Source organism: Argentina anserina, chromosome 2 (assembly GCF_933775445.1).
Source record: "Argentina anserina chromosome 2, drPotAnse1.1, whole genome shotgun sequence".
In the NCBI taxonomy this organism is placed as follows: Eukaryota; Viridiplantae; Streptophyta; class Magnoliopsida; order Rosales; family Rosaceae; genus Argentina; species Argentina anserina.
This window is the reverse complement of record NC_065873.1, coordinates 25,064,980-25,077,264: the sequence shown is the minus strand read 5'-3', so window position 1 is coordinate 25,077,264 and position 12,285 is coordinate 25,064,980. Positions and strand designations below refer to the sequence as shown.

The 12,285-nt window shown below is 37.8% G+C and overlaps 2 protein-coding genes across 2 annotated transcripts; one reads left to right on the top strand and one right to left on the bottom strand.

The window, feature by feature from the left end:
- Nucleotides 1–3,215: 3,215 nt before the first annotated feature.
- LOC126785482 (F-box/LRR-repeat protein 15) lies at nucleotides 3,216–9,608 on the top strand. Its single transcript, XM_050511185.1, has 17 exons — nucleotides 3,216–3,936; nucleotides 4,437–4,695; nucleotides 4,782–4,914; nucleotides 5,188–5,287; nucleotides 5,394–5,591; nucleotides 5,674–5,944; nucleotides 6,028–6,126; nucleotides 6,202–6,290; nucleotides 6,433–6,532; nucleotides 6,624–6,794; nucleotides 6,971–7,123; nucleotides 7,265–7,425; nucleotides 7,513–7,711; nucleotides 8,217–8,683; nucleotides 8,785–8,848; nucleotides 9,045–9,131; nucleotides 9,227–9,608. The coding sequence occupies exons 1-17, from the start codon at nucleotides 3,539–3,541 to the stop codon at nucleotides 9,308–9,310; spliced, it is 3,033 nt and encodes a 1,010-aa protein (XP_050367142.1). The 5' UTR covers nucleotides 3,216–3,538; the 3' UTR covers nucleotides 9,311–9,608.
- A 621-nt stretch (nucleotides 9,609–10,229) lies between these two features.
- LOC126784502 (uncharacterized) lies at nucleotides 10,230–12,049 on the bottom strand. Its single transcript, XM_050509965.1, has 7 exons — nucleotides 11,859–12,049; nucleotides 11,704–11,740; nucleotides 11,548–11,618; nucleotides 11,278–11,372; nucleotides 10,893–10,960; nucleotides 10,557–10,667; nucleotides 10,230–10,418 (listed from the first exon to the last, which is right to left on the bottom strand). Exons 1-7 carry the CDS (start codon nucleotides 12,043–12,045, stop codon nucleotides 10,286–10,288), a joined length of 702 nt encoding a protein of 233 aa, XP_050365922.1. The 5' UTR covers nucleotides 12,046–12,049; the 3' UTR covers nucleotides 10,230–10,285.
- Nucleotides 12,050–12,285: the final 236 nt, after the last annotated feature.

The window sequence follows — 12,285 nt, the reverse complement described above, 5'->3', positions numbered from 1 at the left end:
AACAATTAATAGATATTTCAATGTGGTATTAAGAGTAGTCCTATGTCTACAAAGGCAATTGTTAAAAACACCATAACCTGTTCTTGAAAATCCATCTAATGAGAAAATGGAAATGGTTTAAGGTACACACCTATAGAGGTCAAATATATCATTTAAATGAATGGAGACAAAGATATCAACTTACCACCCCTGAACAATTTTTTAATATAAAACATTCATCTGTTATGAATGTAATAAAGAGGTGTTTCGGGCTACTTAAGATGCGTTGAGCGATTCTAATAAGTCCCTCGTTCTTTACTAAATTCTATCTAGTGCCCTAAAATCCGTTGCAAAATATTTAGTTTTGCTTCAAATTTTATAGCTTTACATATGCACGTTTAGTCAAATTAGTATGTTTCATATGTGTTTATTTTGCTTTATTTGAACTCAAATTTATTGTTTTCAAAGATAGCAGTGATTCTGTTAAAAAGAAAGTAACTGTTTAGACAAAGAGTTCGATTATGTGAAAATTATAGACATGTTGAAGGCTAGTTCCTAAGAAAATAAAAATATGTTCATAATTGAACAGTAATATATTTTCTTACTATCTAGATTTTACCTTTTTACTATTCATAATTAATGTTCATGTCTATTGTTCACAAAAACTGTTCATGTTGCATGAGTGAGTGCATGACATACCGCGTAGAGCATAATTTTCCGAGTTTGGTTTCATTCTTAGCTATTGCGAGCTCCTTTATTTTTCTTTTTATCCCTTCTTTTTTATTTCTATTATGAAAAGTAGAGAAAAGTTGGAGTAGAGTGGAGGAATGTACTTGGCTTTAGAAGGCAATAATAAGATCATGATTTCTTGTAAGGTGTACCAAAGCCAAGTAACACGGATTAAACAAGTGATTAAGAAGATGGTAAGAGTAAAGCAGGGTGTGTTTCCAGGCCTCGATCGATGGTTTAATCCCATTCAGATTAATTAAGAATTTATACGTTCTTTCTAAACGTGTCATGCAGATTATATAGTCGCGAATGAAGGTTAACGTATCTTTGCTTTTTGGTGGCATATGTATTCTTCTGTTGGAAGGCTGCGAAAGAAACTGAGGCAATGAAAGTCATTGAGATGGAGAAAGCTAATCTCTCTCTCTCTCTCTCTCTCTCTCTCTCTCTCTCTGAACATCGATGTTAGTGTTTAACAACTAGGGTTCCTCCAATCCCATACATGAACTTGAACAGATTACCTGATGCAGTTATCCGTAGCTTAGCATGTGATGTCGTTCTTAATTTGAATTGAGATTCGTTTAAAGATACTCGATAAAATGAGATGGTTTTAGTACTAAACCATAGTGCCTCAGCTTTATTCTAGGCAATATGGCTGATATTTAATTAGTAAATTGTAATACACTAGCTAGTTCATTAATTAATTAGTTCATGATGTGAGATTATATCAGCTATTCGATCAACGTACTATGAAGAGGAATGGGTACGAGATACGATTATTCTCAATGAAATTGGACTGATTCTGCAAAACGATGTCAGTATGTTACTGTATGTCTTTATGTACACCACAACAATGATGCTTCCGACAATATTACAAACTAGCCAGATACTAGATATAGATGGCTGGTGTCAAAATAACTAACATACTCGACACGATTACGAAAAGAAATAGAGATAATAAGCTAAATAAATGGAATGGAAAGGAGGAGAAGGATGCCCTCGGCCTCACTTACCGCCGGTATATTATTGGTCCAACCTCTTTGTACCGGCGACTAAGTGGCTCTGACACTTCAATCCGGCATTGTTGGGGTTTTTCATGCCGCGAGTCCATGGTGGTTGATGATGAAAACTTGAAAATAGACGTGGGAAAGATGCTGATCGAGTAATCCTTGCCTGAAACTTCCCCAACCTCATTGCTCATTCTCATGAGTCATGACAGAGAGAGCATTCATACAAAAGATGTGATGGGCCTTAATATATAATCTGCAGGCTGCAGATGATGGACGAGGTTGAAGTGCACCCACACCAAAATCTTCAATGTTGGCCCAGTTGTGAAGTTTGGTTTCTATTTTGAGCCCAGTTAAGTCAGTGTTGACTTGGGAACAGCAGTAGTAGTAGAACTGTAGAGATGGTTAGTATACTGTAGTGAGTGAAGAAGAAGCTTTGGCTGCTTTTGGAGATTTTGCGTATTTATCAACATCTTTTTGTCACCATTGATTATGTCGGTGGGGCCTCTGTGTTCCCTAATTTGGGGGTCGATGACTGTCTAATGTCCGAGTCTCCCCCATGGCTAAACCCTAATCATCACTCCTAATTATCTCGACTCTAACCAAACTTATTATTGGTTTTCCATAACTAATACAAACCACTTAATTCCTCTGTCGATCTTCTATATTCTGAACCAGTCTCTCTCTATACAACATGTAGGGTTTAATATTACCACGTACTGTGAGTTTTGATTTTAAATTACTCAATGATTGTATCTTTTTACGATGATATTACAGACTCTTGAAGTTAAGTATTATTTATTAAGTTATTCTACTTAAATTTATTTCACATCTAACTATTTATGTTATAGTTTGAGGACATCAATCTTACATTTATCTTACTAGATGAATGAGATTACAACGCACACTTAGTCAGTTTTTTAACCTCAAATAGAAAGGTCATAACTCTTTCAAGCATGTCGATAACACACATAAGTTTTGATGATTATTTTAAATGAAATACAAAAGTAAATATAGCGTATGAAAATATTACAATTTATTATTATCATTTACTACTTACAATTTATTCTCCTTATTTAGTAAATCAGAGTACATACTTTCATTATATTCCAGCTTTACGACTTCAGGACATGTCTTGTTATTTCATCAAGATCACATGCTCTCTTATTTAGCTTGCTAATCTTAGAGGCTAATACGTGATGGGAAACCACATTAGAATGTTTGTTCCTTCATGATAACCAATAACGGTATCCTCGGTCAAGTCCTGAAAACTCGACTCAATACCCAAACTTTTGTTGTTGTTGTTGTTGTTGTTATAAATTAGGGAGAAACTAGTTTCTATTTCCAAAACATAGTTTCCTACAAAGTTACCAAAGTAGAAAGAAAAACTCAATAAATAAATAAAAGTAGAAAGAAAAAAAATGATGAAGAAGCAGGACGACGTCGTCTAAGCTGACCTTATATACGGACATTTAATCATATTTTAAGAGAGGGCAGACAGAGAGAGTGCAGAGTTTCCGTTGTAAGTGAGAAAATGAGAGAAGAAATATAGAAACCAAGCATCTCGGCGAATCAACCCTCTCCAGGATCGATCTTCTCCCTCCTCTCCTCTTCAGATCCACACAGACCTCTTCATTCTTTTCGATCTCAATCTCTGCTTTTGCTCTGCATCTCTTTGATTTCACTATCAAGAAAATCCCCAATTTGTATTCCCAATCGTCATTTCTAGGGTTTCCGATTTTTCATTTTCGCGGCAATTAGAGTTTTCGATTCATTCGAGCACTGTAAATGCATCGGATCGCGGCCTAGGGTTTCGCCGCGAATGTATGAAGTTCTGGTGCTGCCTGTGCTTCACCGTAGAGGACGACGAACCGGAAGAGACGATGAAGGAGGACGGCGATTTCGTTGATAAGGAGGTTTCCGAGGGCGTTGTTATGGAGAGTAATGAGGCGGAGGCGGAGGAGGCCGGGCCGAGATTGGAGGTGGCGGCGAGTGACCGTGACGGCCACCTGAGAATGTTTGAAGGAATGGTCCAGGCAATGCGGGGAGGGACTCAGTGGGATGAGTCGGTGTGCGTTGGAGCTCTTGACACCTTGAGGGCGGCGATTAGGACGACGCCGCGGTGGTCGGAGGGCGAGACTAGCTCGGCGCCTCCGCCGGAGGTGGAGGAGGACGGCGATCATGATTTGCATCATAAGCGAGCTAGAGTTCACTCATTTCCTCAGTGAGTTTCTTGCTTCCGACCTGTTTCTTGTTTGCTTGATTGTTAGTTTTAGGTCATTTTCTATTAGGTTTACTAGAGTTGTGAAATCTTAGTGTAGCTTGTGAGTGTTTGATTGAGGGTTGTGACTTGATTTTCGATATGGTTCAGTGTGTAGTTCTTCTTGTCTACAATAATGTGACCATTGGGACCTTTAATTGGGAGCATTCGACTCTACATGATCCCAATGAGTTTAACAATTACAAGTCCTGATACAGATGAGACCGACACTACAACTGCATTGTTTGATTATTAAGTTGTGAAATGAAGCCAAATTCTGATCACCTGTATCAAGTCACTTAGTTTAGATGGTTCGTGGAACAGGTGCTTTTGGCTTTTCGTTATATTATGTAGACTGATGATGCACTTGCAAATTTATTGGAAAGCTGTGGAACATGTTTGTTTGAATTGACATGGGTGCTACATTGCTGCTATACTCATGGTTGGTGTTGCCTTTCTTGCAGTGATTTCTATTATGCAATGGCACTGACATCAGGTGCTGGAAATTCTAGTTCATCAGACAGAGACTACAGCAGAAGTCAAGGCTCTAATGCGCTGTATAAGAGCGAGGCCTTTTATCATAGTATTACACCAAACAATGGTGACGAGGAGAATCGATATGATTCTGGCAGTGGGAAAGATGATGAGAGAGATAACAATGACACTTCAAACACTGAAGATTTTGAAGTTCGTATGGATCTTACAGATGACCTGTTACACATGGTATTACATATACACTTTTGTACTATGTATTAATATTTGGCTCGAAGATCACTCTGATGACCATCTTATTGACCGCTCCTTCTCAGGTCTTTTCTTTCTTAGACCACATCAATCTTTGCCGAGCTGCAATAGTCTGCAGGCAGTGGCGAGCTGCTAGTGCTCATGAAGATTTCTGGAAATGCTTGAATTTTGAGAATCGGAACATATCTGTAGAGCAATGTGAGTATTAACTTATATTTTCCGCCATTTACCGCCAATTTGTGCTACTTAAGTCTGACATAGCTTGTGATACTTCTGTTATTATGTGTTTTTGAGGTATTGAAAGTGTATTATTGAAGTTTATGTGTCAAATTTAGTTCACATTTTTAAAATGTCGAAATGTATTGATAGTAAATCTTCTTTATGCAATACCATTATTATATATCTTGGGTCAGTATAGTTCTTTCTATTTAGATTTTAAACTAGGTACTAATTAGTGTACTGCAATCACAGTTGAGGATATATGTTGGCGATATCCGAATGCCACACAATTGAATATATCTGGTACCCCTGCGATTCCCTTGCTTGTTATGACTGCAATGACGTCGTTAAGGTAAATTATTTCCTTTTTATTTATTTATTTATTTATTTATTTATTTTATCTTGGGGTAACCTTGTGATGATTGTTGCTTACATATCTTCTCGTTCACTTATTTCAGGAATCTTGAAGTTTTGACTCTAGGCAAAGGGGCAATAGGGGATCTGTTTTTCCATTCCTTGGCAGATTGTCAGATGTTGAGAACTTTAATAGTTAATGATGCGACTCTTGGTACCGGTATTCAGGAGATACCTATAAACCATGATAGACTGCGTCATCTTGAACTGACAAAATGTCGTGTCATGCGCATATCTATCAGGTGAAAATTGTTTGCATTCTAACTTAACCTTCTTGGGATGTTAATTTAGCTAATATTGTGTTCTGCATGTGACCTTTTTCAGATGTCCGCAACTGGAGACGCTGTCAATGAAGCGCAGTAACATGGCCCAGGCTGTTCTTAATAGCCCTCTATTGCGGGATCTTGATCTAGGGTCATGCCACAAGCTTTCAGATGCTGCTATTCGTTCAGCAGCCATTTCTTGTCCTCAATTGGAGTCACTAGATATGTCAAATTGTTCATGTGTTAGTGATGAAACTCTACGTGAGATAGCTCAAGCTTGTGCAAATCTCCATGTTCTCGATGCATCATACTGTCCGAATGTATCCCTAGAGGTTAGAATTTGGAGGTCGCCATCATCTTTCTATTGGCAATGTATGGATTGTTATCTGACATGCTCCCTTGCTTTTCTGTGAAGTCTGTAAGACTGCTAATGCTGACAGTTCTCAAGCTACACAGTTGTGAGGGCATCACTTCCGCTTCAATGGCTGCAATAGCATATTGCTCTATGCTAGAGGTTTGTACATGTACCGGTATTGGTATTCTGTCTCACTGAATGCCTCAAACACAATTTAATCTGACTTGTTTGCAGGTTCTGGAGCTTGACAATTGCAGCCTACTTACCTCTGTGATCTTGGATCTTCCACGTTTGCAGAATATTAGACTGGTACATTGTCGCAAGTAAGTTTTTTTTTATATGGCTTCATTGTGAAATAAAGAATACAGCTCTCTCTCTCTCTCTCTCTCTCTCTCTCTCACACACACACACACACATGCATATCTGGTATTTTGCTTATATAAGACCTAAATTGTACTTCTACAGATTTTCTGACCTGAACCTCCGAACTCTTATGCTGTCGTCTATCATGGTGTCTAACTGCCCGGTCCTCCACCGTATTAGCATCACTTCAAATTCTCTTCAAGTATGTCTTTTGTTGAAACAATCAGGTTCCTCGTTTATTGCCTTATTCATTTATCAGTCACATGAACCTGACTGAGCTTTTGGACTTGCAGAAACTATCATTGCAGAAGCAAGAGAGCTTAACAACGTTGGCTCTGCAATGCCCAAGTTTGCAAGAAGTGGACCTCACGGATTGTGAATCTTTAACAAATTCTATATGCAATGTTTTCAGTGACGGTGGTGGCTGCCCTGTGCTTAAATCTTTAGTTCTTGAAAATTGTGAGGTTTGTGGATATTTCTCTTCTTATTATCAGCTGGCTTAAATACCCTTGACGCTTGATTTTTATAGGATAGCCATACTGGGAGGTTAAGTTTATTTACTGCATTTGTTGACTTTTGAGTTTCATTTCAGTTGTATAGTGTTCCTTCTTTAGCTAATCTAGGGTTTTATCTCTTTCAGAGCTTAACAGCAGTTCGGTTCTGCAGCACTTCTTTAGTCAGTCTTTCGCTTGTTGGTTGTCGAGGAATCACTTCTCTTGAACTGACATGCCCCTATCTTGAACAAGTTTCTTTGGATGGCTGTGATCATCTTGAAAGTGCAGCATTTTTTCCAGTAAGTGATAATGACTGTGGTGTGATACAACTTATAAGTTCTTAAGTTCCTTCAATATTTGAGTTCTACATTTGTTGCTATTACATTTGTTCCATTTAGCAGCTAATGAGAACTGAATTATTTTCTTATCACTTTCTTCAGGTTGGTCTTAGGTCACTTAATTTGGGAATATGTCCCAAACTGAATGCCCTCAGTATCGATGCGCCAAACATGGTGCTGCTTGAGTTGAAGGGATGTGGTGTATTGTCTGAAGCATCAATTAAATGTCCACTCTTAACATCTCTGGATGCTTCCTTTTGCAGGTTATGTTCGTCTACTTATTGCACTTCCTTTAACTTTAACCCTTTTACTCTTCTCAATAAAGGTTGAATTTGTTCTGTACAATGCAGCCAGCTTAGGGATGATTGCTTATCTGCAACAGCTGCTTCTTGTCCACTGATCGAGTCTTTAATTCTCATGTCGTGCCCCTCTGTTAGTTCTGATGGACTTTATTCTTTGCAATGGCTCCCAAATTTGATTGTGCTTGATTTGTCATACACTTTCTTAATGACCTTGAAGCCAGTATTTGACTCTTGCATTAAGCTAAAGGTACATATTTAGAACCCCATTAATAGTATGATTCGAGTATAGATATTCGTCTCAGTTCCTTAGTTTCAAACTTTTTAATTTCAGCTATGCTATGCTATCTCTGTAGTTAGGCTAGATTTTTAACACCTTCAGTAAAGCTAACTGAATCTCTATAAACTTTTATTGTGGAGTTGAGTCACAGTGAGGGCACTGGTCTTGATTTAGTTGAGTGTTTGTGCTTTATTCTTCAATATTTAAATTGATGGTGTTATTGGTTTGGACCCGAACTCTAAAGATGGCAAGCTACAGAATGGGCATTTTCCCTAATTGAATGTACATGATCAAAATGAACATGATCCAAAGAACTAGGACCAACATTGTAATTTTGTCAATATTTACTGTAATATGTTGAATGAGTCTCTTGTGTCACCATGTGTCTTCATTTGAAACTAGATTGTATGTATATTTGGCAGATCCTCTTACCTTTCCTTTTTCCCTGAATATTTTCTTTTTCCCTCATATTCAGGTTTTAAAATTACAAGCATGCAAGTATCTATCTGATTCATCCCTGGAGCCTCTTTACAAAGAAGGGGCTCTTCCAGCTCTCCAGGAATTGGATTTGTCGTATGGAACACTTTGTCAGTCTGCGATTGAAGAGCTTTTATCTTTCTGTAAACACTTAACGCATGTGAGCTTGAATGGCTGTGTGAACATGCATGACCTGAACTGGGGTATCAGTGGCGGGCAGCTTCCCATAACGCCTAGTATCTCTGTATCATCAGGAATGTTTTCACTTGAATATGTCCATGACGCAGTTGAGGGTGGAAACCGTCTGCTGCAGAATCTCAATTGTGTGGGTTGTTCAAATATCAGGAAAGTTCACATTCCAGTGGCAGCAGGTTGTTTCCATTTGACTTCATTGAACCTTTCTCTGTCTACAAATTTGAAGGAGGTAGAAGTTGCCTGTTTCAACCTATGCTTTCTTAATCTGAGGTAATTGGTTGTCTTTCACACGAGTCCTCTTTGCATGGTTAGTCCTTGATTGTTTCTTTATGCTCTCTATCTCACCAACGTTTTTTCTTTCTTTTATTCAGCAACTGTTGTTCTTTGGAGGTTCTAAGACTCGACTGTCCCAAATTGACGAGTCTCTTTCTTCAGGTGTGTATTTTGACACTTATAGGTTTCCCTTTTTCCTTTGATTATATATTGTTAATTTTATGTGACTCTCACTAAACACATCAGATGCACATTATTTTTTGTTTTGTCGTGTGTGGAAGGTTATTGTGAAAGACTTCTATGTATTGGTTTGTCATTCTTTAATATGCACTTTTATTTTTCTGGGAATTGTGTTTAGTCTTGCAACATGGATGAAGCAGCAGTAGAAGCTGCAATATCAAAATGTAGCATGCTGGAGACTCTTGATGTTCGTTTTTGTCCCAAGGTCAGTCCCAACTTTAATCCCTGCGTGCTATAATTGAGAAATCCTTTTCCTTGTAATTGAACCAACCCTATACTGAATTTTGCTGCTGGCGACAGATTTGTCCATTAAACATGGGGCGATTACGTGCTGCGTGCCCAGGTTTGAAGCGCATCTTTAGCAGCCTGTCACAACAGTCCTGATGAAGAGCAAGAAATGCATCTAGTTTCTTTGGGACTTCAACAAGCTTCTTGGTCAGCAAATAGATTTGTCAGCAATCAGTGAGCTTCTATGTAAATATTTTCCTCTGTTTCAGTTGCGTTTGCTTTGACAATTACAGGTAGCAGCTGGGAGCGTCTTATGTAGCCAGCCATACAATAAGTTTACCCGAGTTGTATGATTGTTTTTTTTTTCTTTTAATTCAATTTCCTAGATCGGCTGAAATTCAAAACAACCTGAATCCTGTTTGTTTGTATACAGTACTACCACATTTGTGTCCTTTATGTGACAATACAATAAATTCTTTGTTTCTAATGTGTATTTGTATTCTGACTAGAGTAGAACTTTGTTAAATTAATACCCGATTAATTAATAATATCACTAAAATATTATTTTTTGCCGGTCCCGACTCAGGGACTATATAATAATTTATAAATTATTATAAATTAATAATTACATAATTTATATAATAAATTTTATATTTATGAAAATTTCATTGAAGAATTTTGTTGATTTAATTATCAAATTAAATAATATATTATATCGAATAACATAATATTTTGAACAACGGTATTCATGATAAATCAAATAAAATAAAGTAAAACTTGTGTTTTATTTGAAAAAAAAGTGAAAGAAAATATTTATTAAATCTTAATAAATTAATAATTAATCTATAACTTAATAAATTATTAATTAATTGATATATTAATTTCGCTAAAATAATAAATTTCACCAGTTTCAAACCTATTAATTTATAAAGATTTCTCTCTAATTTTATTTTCCCGTCTTGCTTATTCGCTTCAATTAATGATTAGAATATTTACATTGGTACTCCATTACTCTACCCGTTGAGTTTGGATTGCAAGCCTTGTACTTGATACTTGATTGTATGTTTTGAAAAAGAAGGGAAATTTACAGAGCACCCATGTTCTGTCTGGAGAATTTTAACAGTGATGAGTTCATAATATGGATTGCAATTCCTTCAGTTCTGGGTCTGAGATATCAACATTGACATCCTCTAATGACCTCCTGTAAGAATCAGCTGCAATTTTTCCTTTGTCTAGCACATCTGATGGCACCGTTTTCAGAAGGCTGCAGAAAGGATGGTCAGTTTTTGAAAACTTCAGCTCTTATTTATATAAAAGAATAAAAGTATGAACCCAAAAATGTAAAGTACGGCAACAAAACAGAAGTACAGTAAGGCAATGGTGTTACATACTAAAGTTTTACCTGTCCAATGCATTGAGGGCAGTATTGGTCTGTGTCTTCATTGAATTGACTGAAGCTCCTGCGTCATTTCTTGTGGCACGTAAAAGCAAGTTATCTAGCTCCTCCAATGCCCTTCAAGGTGAAATTTCACAGGTAAAGTCAGATGAAAGTATCCACATAAAGTTGTTGCTGTTCTTGTGCTACATTTTCGAAATTGTTTTGACCCCTTCAGAAGTTTGGAAGAGGTGGTATTTCAAGACAGGTTTCTTACACAAACCATCAGTGGATTCAACGAACAACACAGAAAGACTGCGTTTGAAATCCGTTATGCCATAGGGGTCAAGGAAGCTTTTGTACCTGAGGCATTGATCAACACTGGTGGAAGCAGTTTTCCCATCTCCACTGTCTGAAGCATATTGTGCCACCTACAGTTCCGGAGAAAATCCAAAGCTCTTAGGCATTACGCATACAAAAGACTGCCATATAGCAAACTGGAAAACTGGAAATAAGCTACAAGACTATCTGCATTATCCTCCTAAGTACTTCTGGTAAGGCGAGAGTTATACAAAGGAAAACATGGGAGCCAGGCATGAGGCAAGGACTTAGAGCCATCCTAGTTACATTTATCAAGTAACAACACAACACAAAACTGCTCTATCTTCTGAAATGTAGGAAGCAATGCATCAAAACTGAAACACTGAAGCATCACTAAAACCAACAACTCCAGGAATCCTAAACTTACAGCTCTGATATTAACACGAAGAGACGCAGCAGGGCCGGAGCGTAGCAGAGACCTACAGGTAGCAAACTGTGGCTGATCACCTTCCAGAGATTTCTCTACACACATGCAAAGATGACATACGCACAACACTTCATCAACGATCACTATATCACACAATGGTGGTGTAGATATATAAATTCCTTGATTTCCTTCCATCATACAAAATTACAAATCCATCAACCATGACAAGAACAACAAATTATTGGCCAAGCAATAGAAAATGCACATTACCCAAGTCCTTAATTTGTAACTGGGTCAATATAACCGGTGATACATAAGCCTCAAGAGGGTCAAGCTTCTTCCTGGTTCATCAACTTTTGCAAATCAGTTGGTCACATAATCAACGTTTTAAGTGACCTATAATCTCAAGAGGATCAAATTCGTTACCTTTTCACATACTTATCGAAGACTCCAGCAACGGCATCTGCAGCAAGTTAAATTTTGATGAATCATACAACGAAAAAAAAAAGCTTCAATCTTTCCATATAATTTTGTTCGTTGCAAATGACCAAATAGAGTAATGGGGATTTAGAGAGACATACAATCAGGGACGAAGAGCAAATGTGAGAGAGCGAGGGAGAGGGAAACAGAGACCAATCGCCTGCTTTCCCGCCAATTTGGGGGTGACAGTGCGCACCTCACTGGCCGGAACCTGTTTGCGTTACTAGACACGTTAGAGGAAGTGAAGGGGTTGGTGCTAACATGCGCGGAGGAGCTTAGTGTAGCCATTGCCGAACTTGGAAACCATCCTGGAGAAGTTGAGGGACTTATCCTACTATCCTTTGCTAAGTGGAAATTACTTATCCGCCCCCACGTAGCTACCACTACTTTCTTGTTGCTGCGTCTCTCTTTTTGGAAATAAGCGAGATTGGAATAGGAGGAAATAATAGCTGTCCATTTTAGTAAACTGAGGACTCAAACGACCCACCTCGCCTTCTCTCTCTTTCTGTCTCTTGAGAGTTTGCAACA

Bases quoted from the DNA above. Each gene is read 5' to 3' on its own strand.
- LOC126785482 (XM_050511185.1), top strand. From the start codon at position 3,539: ATGAAGTTCTGGTGCTGCCTGTGCTTCACCGTAGAGGACGACGAACCG. The intron at 6,127-6,201 runs GTTTGTACATGT...ACTTGTTTGCAG, and splicing joins CATATTGCTCTATGCTAGAG to GTTCTGGAGCTTGACAATTG. The intron at 6,795-6,970 runs GTTTGTGGATAT...TATCTCTTTCAG, and splicing joins TAGTTCTTGAAAATTGTGAG to AGCTTAACAGCAGTTCGGTT.
- LOC126784502 (XM_050509965.1), bottom strand. From the start codon at position 12,045: ATGGCTACACTAAGCTCCTCCGCGCATGTTAGCACCAACCCCTTCACT. The intron at 11,619-11,703 runs GTAACGAATTTG...TTGATGAACCAG, and splicing joins TTCGATAAGTATGTGAAAAG to GAAGAAGCTTGACCCTCTTG. The intron at 10,961-11,277 runs GTAAGTTTAGGA...CCGGAACTGTAG, and splicing joins TTCGTGTTAATATCAGAGCT to GTGGCACAATATGCTTCAGA.